The following is a 22,188-nucleotide window of genomic DNA, read 5'->3' as shown; positions in this document are numbered from 1 at the left end:
TGAACGTCTTTTTATTACAAAACACTAACTCCGTTCTCCCATCCCTAACTCCAAAATGCAAGTGACTCCCCGTTCATCTATGTGTCGCGCAAGACTTGACTCTACTACGAATATGAAAATATGAAACAACTCTCAGTCTATGAATTAACCTCCGCAAACCAAGTCCGCAACAACCCGGCCAGGGCACCAGGCAGCTCCTCGAGGTTGTGCACAATCAGGTAGTACTGGAAGGGGAAGGTGTCAAGGTACCGCTCGACCACGACGTCGCTGGACCCGTCGGCCCGGCGCACGAACTTGGCCTTGCCGAGCTGCAGCACGCTGTCGCCCTTGCGCGACGAGCTGTCGTCCATGATGATGAAGACGACCATGACGCGCTCCTCGAGCGCCTCGCGCAGCATCCGGCGGATGCGCTCGTGCGAGTCCGAGGGCGTCAGCCCGTCCGACAGGATCAGCGCCAGCTGCCACAGGTCCTCGCCGCCGCGGCCGCCGCCTCCGCCCGAGGCCGCCGTCGCCCGCGCCGCGCGCAGCTGGTCCAGCGTCCGCCGGATGAGGAGGGCGACGTCGGTGCGGTCCTGGGCGAAGGTGAAGTTCTGCAGGACGCGGGCGCCGGCGTCGTGCGACGACAGCAGCGGGGCGGCGAGCTCGTGCGCCGTGAAGACGTCGGCGCCGAAGCCCGTCACGCCGACCTGGCCGGCCTCGAGCATCGCCAGGGACCGCGAGACCATGACGAGCGACTCGAGGGCCATGGCGCCGGCGGTCGTCTGCCCCATGGACTGGGAGTCGTCGACGCACAGGAGGATCTGGTAGGTGCGCTTCGTGGGCACGGCGCGGCGCATCCAGATCTTGTCGCGCTTGTAGCTCGACGCGATGTACGGGATGATCTTCTTGATGTTGAGGCGCTTGCCCGTCCGGTAGGACCCCGAGAGCTTGGTGCTCTGCGACGGCGTGAGGATCAGCCGGAGCTGGGAGGTCAGCGCCAGCGAGAGCGGGTGCGTCTTGGTCTGGAGGGCGGTCCATGTCTCGAGGGCTTGCTGGTAGTCGCGCAGCGGGCGCTCCGGGTCGGCGAGGTGGGTGTGGTCTAGCTGCGTTGATGTCTCGTCCACGGTCTCGTCCTCTGGCTCCTCCGTCTGGTTTGTCCTCGAGGGCGACATGGACCGCTCGCGGTTGAAGGCGCCGCGTCGGGTGGCCACGCCGCTTCGAGACTCGTCACGTTCTGGCACGTCCTTGTCTTTGGACTCGTCCTGGTCCGCGCCGTCGGCCTCCTCGTCGATGTCCATGTTGTCGTTCTCGTTGTCGCCGTCTTGTGGAGGCATGACGCGGTTCTGGTCGTCCTTTTTCTCCTCGTCGATCGCCATGGATTCGTCGATGGGCTGGACCTCGTCCTCGGCGGCCGTGCCAAGGGCTTGGGCGTCGGGGGCGTCGTCGTCGTTCTGGAGGTGTTGGAGTTCCTTCTGGGCCATGTCCGAGTCGTCCTGTTGCCGCGCCTCCTGGTTCTCGTCCATGGCATCTTTGATGTCTTGGTTCTGCCTGTACCACCTCTCGAGGGCGTCGCCAAGCTTCTTGAACGGCTGCGACTGCGCTGAGTCGTCGGGCTGTTTGGCTTCGTCCGAGCGGTCTTGGTCATCGTTTTGCCTCGACATTGCACCCTCGTTACCCGCGGCGGTCTGTTGGTCGTCTGCGTTTTGGCCCATATCGCCGCTCTCGCGTTGCGCCGCCTTGGCTTGTGAGTTATCATCATCTTGCCCGTTCTCCATGTTGTTTTGGTCTTGGCCGGCGCCGCTCTTGACGTCACTCGGCGCAGCGTTGTCTGGGTCGGCGTGGGCGTCATCATTGGGGTCCAGCGGCGGCTTCGACTCGTCCTTCTCGCCAGAGTCGTCTGCGCCTTGCTCCTCCGCTTCCGGCTCCTTGTCTTCCATCTCGGCGTTGTCACCCGTCATGTCTTCGTCCAGGTTGTCCTCGTCGACCTCCTGGTTCATGTCGTCCTGGTTCATGTCGCCCTGGTCGCCGTCGTTCTCATCGACGCTCTCTGCGTCTCCCTCCTGCTTGGCTTCCTCCTCCGTGTCCTGCTGGATATCCGAGAGCTTATCCAAATCGTCGTCTGAAATGGCCGACTCGTCGTCGCTGCCGTCGATGTCCATGTTGTCAGGCAGATCCAACGCCTCATTTTCATCGACGTTCTGGTCTTGCCTATTCATCTCTTCCTGTGCGCCGGCCTCGTCTTCCTCTGGGCCGGCCTCTTCTTCATCGATTTCTTGCTCAGGCTTGCCTTGCTCCGGCTCTTCCTGCTTAGAATCCTTCTTTTCGGGCGCGTCATTATCGGCAGCCTTCTCGTCTTCGTTCTTCTGGCCCTTGGAATCATCGCCTTGCTGGTCCTTGTCTGCATCGTCGCCGTCTCCATCCCACATCTTCTCGTCGACAGCGGTGGGGTCGAGGTCGTCCACGTCTCCAGTCTCCTCGTCCATTTCGTCCTTTTCCTCGTCGTCTTCGCCATCCTTGCCGTCTTTATCGTCCTCGTCATCACCGGCTGCGCTGCCCATTTCGCCCTCCATATCATCTTGGCCCATGTCCACGGCGTCTTCCTGGTCCTCGATATCGCCGTCCTTCTCTTTGTTTGGCTCTTGAGCCAACTCGGAGAGATCTTCATCGGGCTGGATGTCCTTGCTGATATCTTCGGCGCCCTCACCATCGCCGAGGCCGGTGCCGCCCTCAAGCTTGCCCGAGTCTGCAGATGTCTCGTCCGACTTCTCCTGCGGGGTGCAGAATCCCCGGGACGCGATCTCCACGAACGCCTTGGCGAGGTTGAGCGCCATCTTGGAGCTGGCGCAGTGCACATTGGTCAGATCCGTGACGGAGGTGTGGCATATGATGGCGTATTGTTGTAGCAAGGGCAGGGTGACGGCAAGTAGAGAAAATGCCGCATTCTTGACGGCTTGATCTTGCAACTTCAGACCCTTCAGGCGGGAAACGGAGTCGCTGATGCCCTCTATGATCGTCTTCATGTGCAGAGACTTGAGCATGCTTGTCAGGGTGTCGTTGTACTGCAAAAGCCACGATGCATCCTCCGTGGATGCTGGCATGGAGGCTGCTGCCTTTTGGAATTTTTGCACAGCATCAAGGACCTTCTTCGAGAGGTTCAGAGTCTCCTGGACAAATACAGTAGCGTCATCGGTGCCTGTTCCGGCTTGGTGGTCGTCGACGGTGACAGTGGTCCAAATCTGAAGCTGCTGGAAAATGAAGCCGAGGTCAGGCCGTTCGGATTCAAGCAACTGCAATGTTGCCTCGAAGTCGTCAAGCTTCTCCTGAAGTTGTTCTCGTAGTTGCAACTGGGTCTTGGAATCCAACCCGTCTGGCAACTTTTGACATGCGTCAAAGCGGGATTGAAGCTTGCTGAAACTTGTCAGCCATTCCTGCAGGGCGGACTGCACAGGACCGTTCGCGACCTTGCCGCGAGTGCCGTGTACTTCGATCAGGTGGAGACCCAAGTTCAGCACGGGGATAAGCCACTGAAGGAGTTGAGCGTGATTTGAGGTGTTCCGTTTTGTAACCAGGTTCTCGGAATCGTTGGACGCAATGAGAGACTGTACGCTCTGTATCGAAGCATCCACGGAGGCCAGCATGTTTGCATTCTCGGCTAAGCAGCCACGTTGTTGAATCAGTACATGGAGGATGCCTTCCATGTAGCCAGTGCTTCGTCGGACAGTCTCATTCGTGAGATCGCCATTGTGGTCATGCAAAGCATTTCTCACTTGTGGTGCCAGATCCAAAACCTTGTGGAAGTAGTACTCGGTCTCAGCCAGGGCTGAATCGCCTCCAGAAGGTAGGTGTTCCAACTTGGCCAGCACGGCTGCTAGCTGCTTCTGGTTGCGTAGGTGGGCTTCGTTGAGGTTGCGCGTGAAGCCCATAGTCCGGATCGCCTTGACCGTCTCTTCAAACAAGCGGACCTTCCTGGTCTTGAGATGCTTGACTTGTTCCTTGTTCTCGTCGTTCAAGAAAGCAGGAGTCTCCTGCTTCAACGAAGACATGGCAGACATCGTGTCGGAGACGAAGGTGTTGACCACATCCGCTGCATTGATCGTCGACTCAGGCAGCTGAGACGCCTTGGACATGATGCTGATGATCTTGCCAGCATTTGAGAGTCGCTTGGCATGAGCGTCATCGAGCCACCCAGGAATGAGCTGTTGACATACGTCGGCCGCAGAGTCATTCGGCTTTGGTGGTGCTGGAGCGAGGGGCTTTGATGCTGTGCTGTTTGAGTGGCTCTCATCGGGGAGTCCTTGGTCGATGACGGTTCTCATGGGCTGACCAAGGACGGCTCGGAATTTCCTGACGAGTTTGAACAGCTTCTGGTGGGATTTGCGAGCACTATCCCGCAGAGCCACGATGTTGGTATCCTTCCAGCTGGCGAGCAAGAGGACATCCTTCATGGCCTTCTCGACCGTTGCCCTTCCTTTTTGAATGGCCTCTACCACCTTGCTCTGGTAGCGGCTGTACATCGAAATGAAGTTCAGCACTGCGTTGTGGATGGGGCTGAGTGGTGCATAGTCAACGACGAGGAGCTCCAGCTCCTTGCTCAACTGGCGCAGTAACCGGAGGCGGGTGTCGAATTCGCCCAACACGGCCTCGGAGAAGAACATCTCGAGATCAGACACCAGTTGAATCGAATAATCCCTCAAGTCGTGGCCCAGGTCAACCTTGGTCATGGGGATGGCGATGACAGCATGGTAGGCGACGAACCACCAGGACTTGGCATCGGTCTGGCACTTCTCAACCTCCATGTCGAACAGCTTGGCCCAAGTTGCGAGTTCCAAGCGACGCCAGCTGACGACCGTGTCTGTCAACTTGTTGTACATTTCCGGGGCGCCGTAGATGTGGCTAGCCCAACCACCATGCTGCCATTCGTAGAAAAATGCCACCAGCTTCTCGACGCGGGTTATAATCTTGGCAAGAGGATCCGAGTGACTGAGCTCGAGGACGTGATCGCAGGCGGTGAGAACATCAGTGATAGGCTCCAAGTGCGCGATCTCATCGACTCTCTGGAGTTCCCTGAACCGCATGCGGATGCCATGCACCAGGTTCACAAGCTTGCGGGATTCGAACAAGTTGGCACTGGTGTAGAAATTGTAGCCAGCAGAAGTCGTGCTAGATGTGAAGTTTTCCATCTTCTCATCGAGAACCAGCAATGCGCCAGGAAGAAGCGACCGATCCGTATGGGCGTCTAGGGAAGACTGCGCGGCTTCACTGGAGACCTTGCGGGCGACGCCCTTGCAGAAGTTGATCATACTCTGCTGAGTACCCTGGGGCGTCAGGAAAATCCTCTCGTGCCGTTCGGCCAACCTCAGTGCTAAATTTCGAGACGCCTGACCCGGCTTCTTTGTGGCAGCTTGGTCTTCAACATTCTCCGTTTCATAATCCGGGAACAGCTCGTTGAAATCTTCTTGGTCGGCCTCTTCCTCGTCATCGAGGCTACCCTTGTACCGATACATGCTATTTTTGGCTGCCTCCTCCCTCTTGTCAGAATCGAGCTTCTTGCTCCACTCCTCATAGAAATAGTGGACAGATTCGAATGTCAGCTGTCGGAGAGTAGTGTCGAGGCTTTCGATTCCGTTTACACTGACCCAAAGACCAATGTAAGACAGGAACTCCAAGCTCTGGGGAGGCAGTTGGCTTGTGCCACTCCAAACAGATCCACCTAACATCGGCGTGACGCTGAGCAACGAAGCAGCATCTGATCGATGTCCGGCCCCAGAGTCGGTGCTCAAGGAGAGTCCAAGTTGCAAGGAGCGTAAGATTGTCACCAAGGGTACTGTTAAATCCTCATAGACTTGGAAGCGGCTTGACAGACGTTCGATGAGGTGAAGCACGTTGTCCTTGACAAGCTGGACTTGTTCGGCCTTGTCTTCGGTACCGGTGGCCAGATAATCAAAGACGGCAGACGCGACATCGCTCTTCACAACGGCGTTCAGCACGTTGTTGAATTCTCCCTGCAGTCTGCCCAAGTCAACGCTGGTCGGGCGGTATATAGTAACAGCGGCAGCCGGAGGCTCGCCCAGTTGCTCGATCTCCTGGCGCACCAGCTCAGCACGTAAATTGGATGTTTGGCCGGTGAATCGCTCTTCGAAGGCGCACAAGGCGTGCCACTTGTGCCTCAGGTTGGCCAGAAGCTCTTCATGGGAATCACGTTCTGTTTCGGCCCGCAGGTAGGGGTCGAATATCTTGTCCGGAACGTAGAGCTTGACGCACCCGATGGCGAAATGGACCCACGCGACGGCAGCAAAAGCGCTCTTCTGAGTCAATGATTTCTCGGAAGCCACCAGAGCAACGATGGAGGGAATGAAGTGCTGTTTGAAGATGGCCGCACTGTGCTCAGGGCACTTAGACTGCTGGGTCGGCCCACCGCTCGGGAGTTCAAAGATCAGACCGTTTGGCTCAATCTTCACCGAGGCTGGCTTCAACTTTCTTGACAGGAGCTCAAAGAGGGACACGAAGTCCTGAAGCAAGAGCGCATCATGAGAACCAGCTACTTCCCGCAGTAGGTGCCACAAGATCTGATTGAGACACCCGACAGAGTCTGCCGACACGGCTTCCGAGGATCCTGCCAGGAGCTTGCCCATTGCTGGCAGCTCTATCTCGAGGGACTGCAGGGCGGCGAGATTGGCAGCAGCTGTCGACTCATACTGCTGGATAAGTCTCGACATTAGCTTGCCATTCCAAGGGTGTGAATCCGAGGCTTGGGCAAGAACATAGTCCAAGGAATGAAGAAGCCGTTGAGCACTGTTCCAGCTCTGCAGCCGCATCTGCGAGAGCGTGGGGATATTTGACAACACGACGACGTCCTGGAAGTCCACAAAGACAGACGACTGGCGCGACGCCCGGTGGACGGTTAATGCTTGCCTCAGGGTCTCGAATTCCTGCTCGAAGAATGGCGTGACCTCACGAGCATCATCTGCATTATCCTCAAGAAGCTGGATTTCTCCTTGCAGTGCTTTTATCAGGTCGGCAGCAGCGGTGGCATTCATGCGCACAATACTGTAAGCCTCGGCCAGAGATGAAATGGCCTTGCTGAGGTCGGCAACACTAGCATTCGACTTCCACCTGATGGCATCGAAGCGACTCGCGAGCTTCTCCATCTCACCAATAGCCGAGAACGCGGCCTCGTCAGTGATGGCAGCAGGCCGTAGAAGAGTCCAGAGCGTCTCCATACTCAGTCCTGTGGTGAGCTTGAAGCCAACAGTGAAGGCATCTTGAATGTTGCCAAGGATGCTGGTAATCACTTGGAGCCCTCGTTCGCTGTCAGAGCTGCCCGCGGTGGACTGTAGTGCATCGATGCCTTGCTTGAGATGGGCCTGGAACCTCGCCTCCTCAAATGAAGCACCAGTGACGAAGGTCAAGGTTCTCCACCAGTAGTGAAGAACGGCCCGCAAAATCGGCTTGACCTCGGTGCTGCATTCTGAACGCCTCAGGCTGTCGCCTATGAGTGCTTCTACCACCTGAACAATGGAGCTCAGGAACCCTGCCACGTTGACTGTCGAGTCTTTCGCCACACTGGCGACCTGATCTGAAACCAGAGATCGCTGCAGTCGGTTGAGCGTGGAAGGCTTGGTCCTGTCAAGAGTGCGGATCTGTGACTGCACGGCTTGCTGCGCGTACTGGAGTTCCACGAAGACCTCGTAGCAGAACGCGAGCCACTCCGCAGCGTTTTTTGACTGATTCTCCATGAGTTTGACCATTGGAGCATTGTGTAGAGTGTGAAGAGGCTGCGCAGCAGTCAACACGTCGTTCCCTGAAACGTCCGTGGCTGTAGCCGTATACAGGTTAAGAATAGCCTGTCTTATCGGCGCGGCCTTTGGAGACTGCACATATGACACAAGTGCAGATAGACCGGAATCAGTGTCAGGATATGCTGCATCTAGTAAAGAACCCAAGCCGTTCGTAGAAGCCTTCTCATATCTTGCCAGGAGGGGCACATCTGAAAGGTCGAGATTGTCAAGTGCTAGACGGGCGACCTCAACACCACCGTTCACAAACGCTTCGGAGCTCACGTGAGTGGCGTGACTGTATCTCCGCATCGAAGATTCAATTTCCGTGATCTTTGAGAGATATCGCTCGCTCCTCAGCTGTGACTCCTCAAGGTAAATCTCAACGGATCGATTCCGCATCGCACGGGAAAGTTCGCCGTAGCGCGGGTCCATGGTCAGGAAGATGCGGAACTCAGGGTGAGGCTTGATGATCCTAGGCTCGCCATCCGGACCAGTGTGCTCATTGATGCTCAGGAACCCATTGGGACGCTCAAGCAGCGAGTTGAGCCTGTCGAGGACCGATGCGCTGCACAGGTTGGCGTTGTCGAGGACGAGCCACTTGCCTGCCTCCAAGGCGCGGACGATGACTCCGTCGAGCCACTCGAACCGCGGATTCGCGAGTGTTCTGGGCGAATTCAGCATTTGGTGTGCATGTGAAAGTCGCTGGCCCAGCAGTGAGTCGGCTGCTACCTCTGAGGCCAGTGCCTCTATGCGCGTAATGATCTCAGAGAGGTCGTCTTCTCCTCGGCGCCTGTCAAGGATGCTTATCAGGTTGACTGCATTTTGTGACGAATTCTGAGGCAGCAGAGACAAGGCAAACTCTAAGAGTGCGTCATGAAGCTCGTCAAGACTTGCGTGGAGCTCTCTCAAGGGGTCGGCCTGCTCGAATCCACCGACTAGATCCATAGCATCCACGTCGGCGTTCAGAGGGAACACGACCATTTCCTTCCCGACGGACGCAGCTACTTGATTTAGCAGCGATGACTTCCCGCTCCCTGAAGGGCCGACAAGGATGCAAGGCAGATTTTTTTTGACGCAGATCAGCAGTGACTCGATTTCTGCAAGACGAGGCACGATGTCCATGTTGGGGAATCTGCTCGGCTGGAGCAGAGGGTTGCGATCCAGCATGGCAAGTCCGACCTGACATACGGCTGATGTGAGGTTATGATACAGACTGTGCGGCTGAGGCAGCGTTCCGAAGGCGTCTCTGAACAGCTGTGCGATGCATTCTTTGTCAACCTTGGAGCGGAAACGCTGGGTGATGATTATGTCCAAGAAATCTGACGCCTGAGCTGAGGCGAGTAAGTTGTCCTTGGAAGCTAAGAGTTCCAGCCATCGAAGCGAGTCTCGCAAGTTGAACTCCCAAGGAGAGCCGTGGGCACCGAAAGACTTGCGAATAGAAGTCTCGTAATCCAGCGCTGACACGAATCTGATCATGTTTTGGATGGTGTCCTGAGGTACGTCGGAATACCTCTTGCCGGCAATCAGCATAAGATCTTGCTCCGTGAATACATCGGCATAGACCACGATGAAACGATTGACGAACGAGCTGGGCAGACCCTTTCGGCCGCCGCCCTGCGAGTGCGGATTCTGGGCAGCGAAGAGCTTGAAGTCTGGGTGGCATTTGAAGACCTGGTCCAGTTCCGAAACGTATACCTCTCCACGGTGATCAAGACAGGCGTTCAAGCCCTCGAGGACAGATTGGGAGGCAAGGTTCATCTCATCCAGCAGCACCCACTCGCCCTTTTGCATTGCTTGGAGGAAAGGTGCGTCCCTCCATGCGAAGTTGCCAGCCTCGGCACCCTCGACGGGAACATCGGTACCAAAGAGGTCCATCAAGTCCGTCTGATCTGAAAGGTTGATCCGGGCGAGCGGCCTTCCGCATGCCAGAGCCAGGGCGCTGACGAGTGTCGTCTTGCCTACGCCCGGGTTACCCTCAAGCAGAACAGGCTTGTTGACCGCGAGAGCACGGATGACTCGCATGAGGTTCATCTTGGTTGTTGGGGCGTCGAAAGCGAACGCAGAGTCATCTTTGCCGTGAGGCATCCGAGCAACAGAGAATTCCCCGATCTGGACAAAATCCTGGCCGATTGCCAATTGTGGCTCGTTTCGGTAGGTGGCAGTGACGTCGATCCCGTCTCCAAGAAGCTCATTCAGCTTGTCCAAGCATTTCTGCCTCTGTTCATCCATGGTCTTGGGATCGAGTGACAGTAGAGCTGAGGGGTTGGCACCAAGGGTATCGATGAACACTGTGGCTGCTCCGTGCAACACGGCCATAGCTGGCTGCATGCTCTCAGCATGGTTGACAAAGTTCACCCAGACCAGAATGTCACGGATCGAAAAGGCAGTAGCCGATGAGGAGCGGCACGTCTTGCCGAACCAGTACGAAAAGTCCACGATGACATGTGCAAGAGGTCTGAACTGGGGCTTCAGTTTGTCAACCACAATGTCCAGAATGTCTTGTCTGTTTGACAATGGCGGCACCCAGATCTCCGTGAAACGGTTCCTCAGCGCGGGAGAGAGCTCCTTCTTGCCGAAGTCACCTCCAGGATTCATGGTAGCGAAGAACTGGAAGCCATCCGCCGCGCGCACGAATGAGTCGTCGGTGCCCTTCTCAGCTAGCAGCAGGCTTCGCCCGGGTTCAAGCACAGAGTTGAGTCTTTCCAAGACAGAATCGTCAGCTAAGGAGATCTCGTCGAGCAGGAAGAAGTGTGCTTCCTTCATGGCGTGCACAAGGCTGCCGTCGGACCATTCGAAGAGAGCCTTGCTCCTGATCTCGTTGGCGACGACCTTCTCTTGCACAGAATCAGGGATGCGACTCTTCTCATCCACAGAGAGAGCGTGGTAGCGTGCCAGAAGGTCGTCGATGCTGCCCTGAGGAGGTTGTCCTATAGCCTCAAAAGCCTCCACGAGACATTGCTTCAAGGCTTCAGAAATGGCCCCGCGGTTCCGGACTGGTCTCTGCGAGCCGATCAAATCACCCGTCTCGGTGTTCTGGTGGGCATTGACGATGTGGAGTTCTCTGCCCAGGGATTCGGCAAGCAATTGAACAATTGTCGTCTTTCCACATCCGGTCTCACCGACCAGTAGAATTGGTTCATTATTCCGTAGAGCCTGCGAGACCAGGGTATACAGTCGGCGCATGGCATTTGTCCAAACAACGCCCTGCTTGTTGTCTTTGAGGCCAGCTCGTCGCATCGCTCGGTTGAACCGCTCGTTATAAAGCTCGTCCGGGTCAATCTTCACTTTGAAGACGGTCTCGATGACTTGCCGCACCGCGTCGCGTTCCTCATCATCCCGGACACGCTCTGCCAGGAGCATGAAACCATTGTTCGCAATGTCCTCGCGTGTTTCCGCATCCCGAAGAGCCCACCTGAAGAGATCTCTCAGCGTCGCAAAGCTGTCTTTCTGCTCAAAGACCCTGCTGGTCTGCCGTAAGCGGGAAAGCTCCTTGTACACAGAGACAATCCGCTTGCAGTCGGATGGGGCAGTGTTGATGCTGCGCTTCTGCAGGATGTGCTCCAACTCGTATTCGGGAATGTCGTCGTAGTGGAGTTCGAGGAAACGGTTGCGGAAAGCTCTTGAGAGGACTTTACGGCCGCCGTAGAGTCCTGGCGGGTTTTGGGTTGCGAAGAGCATGAAGTTCTCGTGAGGGCGGACGATCTCTTGAGTCTCTGGGATCAACAGTTCGCGGTTATCGTCGAGAAGACGGTTGAGAGCTTCGAGGATATCGGTGGGTGCCAAGTTCAGTTCGTCGAGGACGATCCAGTGTCCTTGACGCATGGCCTGTACCAGCAGACCCTCCTGGAACTTCAGCTTCCCGTCGGAGCCGGATATGTAGGTGCCCAAGTACTCTTGCAGATCAGTATGTTCGTGGTTGTTGATTCGCACGAATTTGTTACCGCTGTACTCGGCAAGGTACTCGATCATACTCGTCTTTCCTGCTGACGTTGGACCCTGGATGAGAATAGGGAACCGCCTCGTCGAGGTGGCTCGCACCAAGTTCAGTAAGTTCCGCTCGACGTACGGCGTCCTGATATAGTCTGCCCGTTCCTGCGGGATCTCGGCTCCCTTGAGTAGCCAGTAGACTCGGTTGTTGTCCGTATCCGTGAACTTGACGTACTCACGCCCGTCGGCCGGGTACTTGGGCGGCCTTGATAGAAGACGGTGGGGGTCCTTGCCAAGCAAGTGCTGCACAATAAGAGGCATGACCTGCATCTCGGACGCTCGACTCAGCAGGGTGAGGAATCCCATGCAGAAGCCCTCGTATAAGGATCTCTCCAGTCCATAATATGGAGCCACGTCATTGACATATGTCAATACTCGGGTCAAGGTACGCAAGCTGAAGTGGGGAACCTCGTTCGCGCCGTCAACGAGTGCTTTGGCCTCAGCAAGCTCTTTGATACGCATGTAGAGGTTGGCGACCTTGTCCGCAGCCTGGTCAACCTGGGAGTTTTGACCGTTGAGGTATGACTTGATGATCGTAACAAGATCCTTGAAATCCTTGTCTGGGCTAGAGACATATAACTCTGTGAATCTTGACCTGAGGCCCTGAGGCAGGTCCCGCTTGCCGACATCGGTTGCTGGGTTCATCGCACCAAATATCCTGAAGTTGGGGTGAGCTTGGATCCTCTCGATCTCGCCTGTCTCTGACAAGAGTATCGATGGCGTCGTGTCCGGCCCTGCCTGGAGCAGATCTGCTATGCTTTCCAACGTGTCCGGTGATGCCAGATTTATCTCATCCAGGAGCACCCAGTCTCCATTCCTGACGGCTTTGACGATATTGCCCTCGATGAAGGCAAACGCGAACCCCCCTGCCCCACCGGACAGCTGAATGGCGAACTGCTCGAGGTTCTTGGAGAACTTGTCCCAACGAGGCTTGAGCTCCAGCAGCGTCTCCAATCTTGTCGAGCCAGTCTTCCGCCTCTTCGCAGGCTGCCCATCAACATCCCGGGTCTGGTCCTTGTTCTTTTCTTCCTTGACCTTCATCTTGAGAATTTCTTCGAAAATCTTGGGCGCCTGAGCCCACAGTTTTGCAACTTCGGGCCATTTGCCCTTCGCAATGCCCCTGTTGATGGACTTCAAGTATTTCTGGTTTTTCTCCTCTGAGATACCAGTTGCCGCAAACAGGTCCTCAAATTCCTCTTTCAGGGGGACAGCCAGGTTGCGCACGTTGATGGGCTTAAAGCCACCTAACAGATCGCCAACCTCGCTCTGCTGGGAAAGGTTCACAGCAACAAGCCTCTGACCCAGGCTTTCAGCCAGCTGCTGCACCACGGTAGTCTTGCCTATACCGGTCTCTCCCACCAGCAGAACTGGTTCCTTCAAGCCCACTGCCACAGAGATCTGCTCCAACAACCGCCGCGCGTGTGTCGTCGGCGCAAAGGGCCTCCTGGATTTCGTGATGCGATCCGGTCGCTTTGTTTTCCGCAGCGTTGAGCGTCCGACTGTGAGGTGTGTCTCGGTCTCAGAGAGGCGGGGAATGTGCGAACTCAAATGATGCTCCACGCGCTGGCTCGACCTTCCCATCAACTCGCCAATGTGAATTATTAGCTTGTCTCGCACCCGGTGGTCCTTGATTCCACTTGCAAAACAGTCGATCGCCTCCATGAACATGCCGTCGTACGCCGTCTCGCTCATCGGTTCGTCGCCTGTCTTCGCTCCTGTTGAGGCGATAATCCTCTCCAACCGCCTGCACCACTTGAAGAGATCTCTCGAGCTGATTGGACGTTCTGACGCCGCTGAGACGCCCGGGATAAGCCCCGAGTTGCTCAGCAGGAGACAGACTCGTTCATAGACCTTGAGAATCGGGTCTGCCACGAATTTGCTGAGAAGCGGATACTTCTCGTGCATTACTGTTTGGAGCTCGTCTTGAAGCATATTTTGCACTGGTAACAAGGTCCAAAACCGTAGCCCGAGCAACGAGGGGATATTCTCCTGGCCGTCCATCCCCTTGTGTGTCCTTACTGTAGCCAAAATACGGAAGCTGCTGGGGGCTTTTATCGTTTCACCGCGGTTGGGAATCAGGAGTTCGCCCCGTTCAATGAGAGGAAGCAGAGTGCTCATGACCTCGGTTGGCGCGCGATCGAGATCTTCTATCAGAACCCATCTTCCTTCCCTGACAGCCGTGGTCAGGATGCCCGGCCTCCACTCGAAAGAGCCGGGCTTTGTCCCGGTAGTGTACAGGCCGATGAGCATTTTCGCATCAGTCTGCTCGTTTAGGTGCAGTGTGACGAGGCTCTCGTCCATTCCGAGCTCCCGTGCCAGCTCCAGAGCAGATGCTGTTTTACCAGCACCAGATGGTCCATGGAGAAGGATGGGTCCTGGCTGCTGGAGAAGCCTTGCCAGACTCTCGAGGTTTCGCAGGGTCGTGGGAGTGGCAACGAGAGAAGAGCCCTGCTTGGGCGGGCCACGTGGCCGGGGAAGTACGGTATCCCCATAATGCACGACCAGGCTGGTGAGATTCTGGGGTGGAATGTGTGATGAGGCAAGTTCTTGCACTTGTTCTTTCACGATGGCGATGTGCTTCTGTATCGACTCGGCACGCGCGTGCTCAAATAATGACAAGAACGCATAGTCTATAGGCTTCCCGTCAAAATCACCAGTCAGGGACTCATTCTCAGGGATGTGGTGCCGTATGAGTGCTTCGAGTCTGTTATCCGAGGCCCTTAGAAGGAGACAGAAAATTCGTATTGATAGATATCTGACAGGGGCGTGTGAGTGTGAGAAGAGGGTTTGCACATCAGACGGCAGCACCAAAGAGGCGAAGGCCTTGCGATCAAAGTTGATCAAGCGCCATACTGCCAGAAGCCTCGTTAAGAATGCATCTGCGCCCAACGATCTTGAAGACTCGGCAAGGTCGAGGGGTGCAGTGCGTGACCCTGGTGATGGTCGGGTCCGGGATGAGATGGTCTTCAGATAATCTTGTAGGAAGACAGAAAGCTGAGGGGCAAAGGGTAACACTCTAGCAAAGGATGCGAGTATGGCATCGTCGCAGGTCCCGTGCGGAGCGTTGAGGACCCAGCGTGCGCTGAGGTCTGCAAAGACGGACTCGAAATGGGCGAATATGCGACCTGTAAGTCGAGGTATGAGCGCCGCCTGCGAGAGAGCGTCCAGAAGGTTTGTCGGGTTCTGGTCGCGAATGACGAGCAGCAACTCGGGCGGTAAATACGCCAATGTGGTCGCGTCGCTGAGCAGAGAGGCCCTCTGCGAGCTCACGTCGAACTTCGCCATGGCTGGCGAGATATTCCTGGGGTTTGTCGTTTGGGGCGACAATGTAGATGATCTTTTTTTTCGTCGGTCCTGACTGCGTCTACCCGCAGGAACTTTTTTACAGGGATCATTCCTACCCTTGGAGAAGGCGGGTCCACCCACGCGCGGGACCCACACAGAGGACACCACTTGCTTACCTAAGTAACGCAGCTTCAAGCCTTCTGCGAAATCTTTGGAGCATCATCGGTGCAGCGCGCATCGAAGCCACAGGACTCGACCGACTGATCCCTCCCTCGCCATCCAGAGGCTCTCTCCCACCCACAATCTGCCCGCCATGTCTCTCTCCTGCAGGTACGCAGCTCAGTGCTGCGCTCGTCAGCTCCGCTCCACCTCCACCATCCGAAGTACCGGCGCCCTCGCCCAGCAGAGGATATCGCGGCGCTACCAGTCCACCGACGCCGCGGCCGCACCCACAAACCCCAAGATCGCCGGTATTGTGGACCAGATCAGTCAATTGACTCTCCTGGAGACCGCAGACCTGGTCTCAAGCCTCAAGGTAAGAGGGACACCACCAGACTATTACAGCGCCACCGCACATGGGCAAGAACGGACCTGACCTGACCATCCAACCTCTGCAGTCGCGACTCAACATCCCAGACCTGCCCGTCGGTGGCTTCGCCGCCGCGCCCGCCGCCGCCGCGCCAGCAGCAGCAGCCGCCGAACCCGAGGAGGAGGCCCCCGCGGCCCAGGAGAAGACCCTGTTCAGCGTGAAGCTGGTCAAGTTCGAGGCGGCCGCCAAGCCCAAGGTCATCAAGGAGATCAAGAACCTGCTGGGCCTGAGTCTGGTGGACTCCAAGAAGTTCGTGGAGAGCGCGCCCAAGCTCATGAAGGACTCCGTACCGAAGGACGAGGCCGAGAAGATCGTGGCGACGCTGAAGGAGCTCGGCGCCACCGTCGAGATGGACTAGAGGGGCTGGCACGGGCACGAAGAGAGCACGAGGCAGGCAGGCTGGATGGATATATGTGGCCAACACGGCCCACTATGGATATTGGATCATACATTCACATGTAAAAATGCACGTGTAACACTATGGACAGCTAGATGGACTCATTATGGCATTCCTCTTCTGTCTCCTCTGTGTGAGGTGGAATTACTTTTACCAGGTCGGATTTGGCAGGCCAGGGGTGACTGGTGGAAGGCACTTGGGTCAGGTCTCTCCAAATTCCCCAGGCTGCTTGCGAATTCCCTACGTGGAGCCGCAATGGAAGCATGAGTATATGCAGTGCGAGATGTTTCCACTCTGGCTGACTGATAGCGTAAAGCTTTGGGGTCGAGTTGCTGCGGCTGGGCTGTCAGGGACTTGAAGAAGATCAGGGACACTGGTACAGCTGTCAGGTGAATGCGCGAGGTACAGACTATTGTAAAACCACCATAAAACCACCAAGAGATACATTTGGAACTATCGCAAGGGAAAACGCGAGAGAGAATACAGCGTATATCTCACGCTATGACAAGGCGTATGTATAGCCGGTTTGAAACCGTTTGAGCAAGAGCCCAAAGGAAGGTGAACACAGCATATGTTGATATCCAGATGCGGATATCGAATGCTGAGCCATGGCCCTTCGAGTATGCCCGCTCATAATCAACGCACAAAAGCCATCACGAGTGCCTGCCATTAGTCTGCCCGTTTCTCTCCCTGGCAGCCTCCTCCCTCCGATGTGGACAGCTGTCCATGATGCACCGCTGGCGCTCCTCTTCCTCCTCCTTGGCCATGAGCAAGTCGTCCTCGCCGAGGTCGCTCGTCTCCTCCCACATCTTCAACATCTCGGCGTCCTCGGGCTCGGTGGGGACCGCCCAGATGCTCTCGCGCAGACGCTTATGCCGCTCGCGGTCCTCCTCGATGCGCTGCTCGATCTGCTTCTTGTCGGGCCTGGGAGGGCGCGGGGTGCTGCCCGGCTTCGGGATCGTCTGTGATGGCGGCATGTCGCCTAGTCCCGGGTTCGTGCTGTTAACAGGGCTGGACATGACGACGTCCATGTTGGAGGTCTCCCGCTCCTTGAGCACCTCGTTGATCTCTGTGACGGTCTGTGGCTGGAGGAAATCCTTGGACTGGAGGCCTTGGAGGACCTGGGGGTCTTGTTTAGTACGGGGAATCATGGGGAAGGCGTATCGTCTGCGGCGAGCATGGCTGGCAGGGCAGTGAGGGAATGCATACCCTTCTGACGACTTTAACATTGGCTGCACCAGAGCCGTCGTCTGGAGCGACAGCGTCGACAACCCTTATGATATCTCTCTGTATCATGCGGATGTAGTCGACATGGCCATCCTTCTGGGCCTCCTCGAGGAAGTGCTCGATGAAGTACATGATATTGGCCCGAGTGTTCATGTTAGTCTGCGTGGAGTGTCAGTGATGTGCGCCTTGCTCGCAATTCTGGGGCAGGAAAGACAAACACGCTCTATCTGCTCCAAGATGCATGAGTGCAGATCCTCGTCCATGTCCCTGTGCCTAAGAGCATACTGGGCGGCCTTCTGCGCTGATGTGACTGAAGCGTTGAGATGTTGCAACTGATGTGAGAATTTCATGCGAACCTCAAATGGGTCCGCCATCTTCAAAGTTCAGCCTCCTTCCTGGAGTGCTTGCGATATTGTTCGTGGTTCTGATGTTGTTGTGGTGGAAGACATTTGATCCCGGGGTGCGTCTCTCTCTGCTTGTTATTGCAGGTAGCTGGTGGGCACGACGGACTTGCTCGAGCAATGAAGCTGCTTGAGCACCGGTGGCCCCTACCTACCGGTGTAGTAGAGTGGCAGTCGCAGCGCTAATAAGACAGGCGGCAGCTGCGCGGCTCTCAGCCCGGTAGACTACTCCGTACTGTTAAATTTGGCAAGGCAAAAAGTCGGATCTACCTCAGCACACAGACCACCTTTTTTTCATTATACCCGGATAACATCCATGGATGCTACAAAATATCTGGCATAGGAATACATAATGTCGTGCCCGCAGACTGCCGTTCGAAACCTTCTTTTGGGTGTTGAAGACTGTCTGAGACAAAGCATGCATCTTGACTTTCCCGACATTGGACGCTTTAAACCTCCGTGCTGCCCCATCTATCGGAATGGTCCCTCTAAAACTTCGTCACAGCAATGGCGTAGCAGCCGCGGATCACTCGTCGCCTGTCCTCTCGGGCGCTCCACAGGGGCCCAGGCTCCTCGGGCCAGGCGGTGTGGGCACTGGGCGCACCCGTCGGGCCCCTGGCCCAGCTCGCCCAAGGTCCCGCAGTCGGGAGTTCCAGCGTCGCCCAAAGGCCATGTTCACCCGAGTTAATATCTTTAGGAAGCGCATAAAAGGGGATGGCAATGAAAGTCGTAATGAGCACTGGCCGGGTTTACAGCAGAGCAGGAAAGGAGAGTTCGCCGGGCCTCGGATCCGACGAGGGTATACGAGTTTCAGTCCAGATAAATAATTCCCAGTTGCCATTCGGTCGGCCAGAGTCAGTTAGGCACGTCGACTCGTCAGTCATTTGATCTTCGTTGCCGGACCGGACCCATCCATCCATCGTCGCCTGCCAGGTTTGACCCTCAATTCAAGTACAAGTACACAGTAACCATTTCTCAACACATCAGAACCCTCTTTCCCTTCCGCTCTGTCAAGTGGCCTTGTCAAATATTGCCCATCATGAGCCTGCTCACGTTAGCTTCTCGTAACTCTTCGTACACGTCGGTGAGGACCCTTGGGCATCACGATGATCTTACTCTCTGTGTCCTCGGCTGTGGTAAGTCTACAGTACCTACTTAAGTACCTGCCTGGCTGTCTCAAGCTGCACTCATTCATCATGCTCACGCTTCACCAGGAAACATGGGAATTGCCATCCTGTCAGGCGTCCTCAACTCCCTCGTAGAGCTGGAGGCCCCCAAGCCCCTCCAGACGCCCTCGGGCCACTCAACACCATCAGAGCCGCTGCCCCAGCGCCTCCCGAGCCGCTTCATCGCCTGCGTCAGCCGCCCAGAGACGGCAAAGAAGGTCAAGGCCGCGCTCTGGGAGCACACGGCCGCCGTCAAGGTGGTCTGGGGCCACAACGTGGCCAGCGCGCAGCAGTCCGAGGTGGTGCTGCTGGCCTGCAAGCCCTCCAAGGTCAAGGGCATCCTGACGGAGCCCGGCATGGCCAAGGCCCTGCACGGCAAGCTCCTCATCAGCATCTGCGCGGGGGTCACGGTCGAGCAGATCGAGAAGCACCTGCACGGCGCCGTGCCCGACCGCGACCCGGACGAGGACGGCCGCTGCCGCATCGTCCGCGCCCTGCCCAACGCCGCCAGCCAGATCCGCGAGTCCATGACCGTCGTCGCCAACGACGAGGACGCCCCCATCCCGCCCGCCACCATGCAGCTCGTCACCTGGATCTTCCGCCGCATCGGCGAGGTCGTCTACCTCCCGTCCGCCAACATGGACGCCTCCACCGCCCTGTGCGGCTCCGGCCCCGCCTTCTTCGCGCTGATGCTCGAGGCGGCTATCGATGGCGCCGTGGCAATGGGCCTGCCGCGGGCGGAGGCCCAGCGCATGGCTGCCCAGTCGATGAAGGGCGCCGCCGGGCTGGTGCTCAACGGGGAGCACCCTGCCCTGCTGCGAGACAAGGTCGGCACGCCCGGTGGGTGTTCTATCGGCGGGCTTCTGGTGCTGGAAGAAGGTGGTGTCCGGGGCACGGTGTCGAGGGCCGTGAGGGAGGCTGCCACTGTTGCGAGTAGGCTGGGCAACGGGGCGCAGGGCGTCAATGGCACCAGGTTGAATGGGTACGAGCATTGAGCATTTGAGCGTGGGCGTTGTCGGTCAAAATTCACATCGTATAAAGTCACTGCTGTCGAACAATAGAATGACCCGTGCGCGGTTTATAGAGTATAAAACGGGCAGGGCGTATTGAAATCATGATTGGTATTATTTCCATGGCTCATCCATCCCAAGGAGTGCGAAATCTCCAACCTGGAGAACCAAAGGCATGTGAGAATGTCGCGGACGACGATCTGCACCCTGTTCTAGGCCACACTATCTGTACAGTACTACCCAAGCTTGTGCCTAGGGAAGAGGCTTGAGATCATTGAATGTGCTGATCTCATGGGAAAATCCCGCCCCGGCTCATCAGCGCCAGCCACTTAGGCATTCTCCATCTTAGGCTTCTTGCCACTCGGCGACTCATCCGTTTCGTCCAACTTTCTCTTCGTTCCGCCCGTCTGCTCCTCGGCCTGCAGCGCCTGTCTCGTCTTGTAGCGAGCCAACAACAGGGCATACTCGAGCTCGACGGCGAACACGGTCTCGTCCAGCTTGGCTATGCGCTCGTCTGGCTCCAGCTGGCTGAGGATCTCCCGGTTCTGCGTGTAGATCCGAGACTTGGTCAGCAGCTTCCACAGGCTGTACTCATGATCCTCTGCCCTTGTTGACTTCTTGTTCTTGGAGCCAGCTGCCTCTATGTCCAGAGTCGGGCGGACAGAGTCTGGCAGCTTGAAGAAGCAGGTCAGCTCGACGAGTCGGTTGAATTGTCGAGTGGCGATCTTGTACTTGGTTCGCAACGCCTCAAGAGCCTTCTGATCAACAATGTCTTTTGGCATAGCTCCTTTCTTTGGAATAGCGACTTTGGTGTTGATCTGGACCGCCTGCTTGAAGTCGGCCTGTTCGCGGAGGAACAAAAGATCGGCCATGTCTCTGACAACGTCGAAATCCTCGTTGGGGTCTTCAACAGTGATCTCGAACGTCTTGGGGTCGTCCAGCAGTGTCTTGTAGATTTGCCTGTAGAGCCGCATGCCGTTGCCCTTCTTGGCGAAGGGCGGCAGGATGATGAACTGAGATATCCTTGACCGACAAGGGAAGTCTGTGAAGGCATTCTGGGCTGGGAGCTCAAATTCGCCCGTGCTCAGTGCGGTGGCGATGTCTTGTGGCTGCAACGCGTAGAGTCGGTAGACGGTCGAGTAGCCGGCGAACACATACGAGGACCGGCCCGGCTGGCTCTGGATCGGTCGCTTCTGGTACAAGAAAAAGACTGTCCAGCGCTCAAGAGGATCCTGCTCGTACTCGTCGGTGCTCTCGGTGTGTATCGGCGTTCCTCCCTCGATGAACAAGGACACCAGTATCTGGATCCTCTTCACCAGTTGCAAGACGGCCGGGTCGGCGAGGCTGCCCTTCCAGATCTCGTAAGTCTCTTGTTTGCCCTCAACTGACGAGATGAGAGTTCCTGGTGGTTTCCAGTCATCTGGTGTGCTCTGGACGTATTCCTCAAAGTCTGCCTTCTTCGCAAAGGCAACTGTTCATCATTAGTACCTCAATGACCTCCCCGCCCCCCAGGACAGCGGCTAGCTTACCATTTGGCAGAAACTGCTCGATTGACTCCTTGATCTCAGTTGGCTCCTTGTCGGCCAAGCCTAGTGGGACCTCCTTGCCCTTTGTGTACGAGAAATGCGGGCGCATGTCGGATGCATTGAATCGAAGGTTGATCTTCACTCCCTTGTATCCATAGATCTCCTCTTCCTCGTAGATCGGGTAGGTCCATTTCGGCTGGAAGCTGTCGAGGGTCTTTGGGGGACCTTGTTCTGACTTGGTGACGAGAGAGATGTTGAAGACGTCGTTCGCCTTGGTGGTCCCTGCAGTTGGAAAGTCAGCGGAGAGCTTGGGTAGGCGTGAAGCGCTGGCACGGCGCAATGTGCAATGGGACCGCGACGCGACTCACACTCGTCGTCCTCTGCCATCTTGTCGGTAGAAGATGTGATTGAGGATAAGAGACCGAGGTTAACGTATGAATGATGTCTCAGTTCTGGGCGAAAGGCGACTGAAAGCGAGCTGAAATTGGCCGATAGATCTCTTGAAGACTCAAAGCTCCTTCTCCGCTACAAGGTGCGCGTGGAAATGTGAGGTCGCGTTTGCGCCCGAGTTGAGACGCGCACAGCTTAAAGTGGTGGGGCCTGGCCGTCAAGTCTAGCAGCCGCAGGCGAAAGGTAAGGCGCTAAACTGAGGCGGGCAGGGGTCCCGACAGGGGGAGCTTGGATCGCCTGGTTTTCGAAGCAAGTGTCTTGGAGGGATCATTCCAAGTGCATTGAAGGCCCCAGTAATATTGCGCGTCTTTCAAGGAATGCTCACCGTTTTCTTTTTTTTTATTTAAGAAACATAATCATCGTCACCTTCATACGGAGAGCTGGTATCTGTCC

The 22,188-nt window shown here is 56.5% G+C and overlaps 5 protein-coding genes across 5 annotated transcripts; 2 read left to right on the top strand and 3 right to left on the bottom strand.

The window, feature by feature from the left end:
• Positions 1–137: 137 nt before the first annotated feature.
• Positions 138–13,649, bottom strand: KVR01_008535 (AAA family ATPase midasin; the record flags this gene model as incomplete). The annotated part of the gene is made up of 4 exons (XM_044792671.1): positions 138–6,284; positions 6,522–13,013; positions 13,156–13,243; positions 13,318–13,649. 4 exons carry the CDS (start codon positions 13,647–13,649, stop codon positions 138–140), a joined length of 13,059 nt encoding a protein of 4,352 aa, XP_044642302.1.
• A 1,693-nt stretch (positions 13,650–15,342) lies between these two features.
• Positions 15,343–15,976, top strand: KVR01_008710 (mitochondrial nucleoid protein MNP1; the record flags this gene model as incomplete). Its single annotated transcript, XM_044790875.1, has 2 exons — positions 15,343–15,564; positions 15,647–15,976. The coding sequence occupies 2 exons, from the start codon at positions 15,343–15,345 to the stop codon at positions 15,974–15,976; spliced, it is 552 nt and encodes a 183-aa protein (XP_044642477.1).
• Positions 15,977–16,668: 692 nt separating this feature from the next.
• On the bottom strand, positions 16,669–17,616 carry KVR01_008458 (uncharacterized protein; the record flags this gene model as incomplete). The annotated part of the gene is made up of 3 exons (XM_044794848.1): positions 16,669–17,136; positions 17,225–17,401; positions 17,461–17,616. 3 exons carry the CDS (start codon positions 17,614–17,616, stop codon positions 16,669–16,671), a joined length of 801 nt encoding a protein of 266 aa, XP_044642225.1.
• A 353-nt stretch (positions 17,617–17,969) lies between these two features.
• Positions 17,970–19,927, top strand: KVR01_008843 (uncharacterized protein). Its single transcript, XM_044786916.1, has 2 exons — positions 17,970–18,779; positions 18,858–19,927. The coding sequence occupies exons 1-2, from the start codon at positions 18,683–18,685 to the stop codon at positions 19,802–19,804; spliced, it is 1,044 nt and encodes a 347-aa protein (XP_044642610.1). The 5' UTR covers positions 17,970–18,682; the 3' UTR covers positions 19,805–19,927.
• A 221-nt stretch (positions 19,928–20,148) lies between these two features.
• KVR01_008744 (histone acetyltransferase catalytic subunit HAT1) lies at positions 20,149–21,732 on the bottom strand (the record flags this gene model as incomplete). Its single annotated transcript, XM_044792534.1, has 3 exons — positions 20,149–21,290; positions 21,349–21,627; positions 21,714–21,732. 3 exons carry the CDS (start codon positions 21,730–21,732, stop codon positions 20,149–20,151), a joined length of 1,440 nt encoding a protein of 479 aa, XP_044642511.1.
• Between the last annotated feature and the right edge of the window lie 456 nt (positions 21,733–22,188).

The sequence above is a fragment of the Diaporthe batatas genome (assembly GCF_019321695.1).
Source record: "Diaporthe batatas strain CRI 302-4 chromosome Unknown Contig00010, whole genome shotgun sequence".
In the NCBI taxonomy this organism is placed as follows: Eukaryota; Fungi; Ascomycota; class Sordariomycetes; order Diaporthales; family Diaporthaceae; genus Diaporthe; species Diaporthe batatas.
The sequence above is the reverse complement of the archived record's forward strand: the minus strand, read 5'-3'. Positions and strand labels throughout refer to the sequence as shown.

What these genes read in the sequence shown, in the direction of transcription:
- KVR01_008843 (XM_044786916.1), top strand. Translation starts at nt 18,683, where the DNA reads ATGAGCCTGCTCACGTTAGCTTCTCGTAACTCTTCGTACACGTCGGTG. An exon ending in TCTCTGTGTCCTCGGCTGTG is followed by an intron (nt 18,780 to 18,857) that starts GTAAGTCTACAG and finishes ACGCTTCACCAG; the next exon opens with GAAACATGGGAATTGCCATC.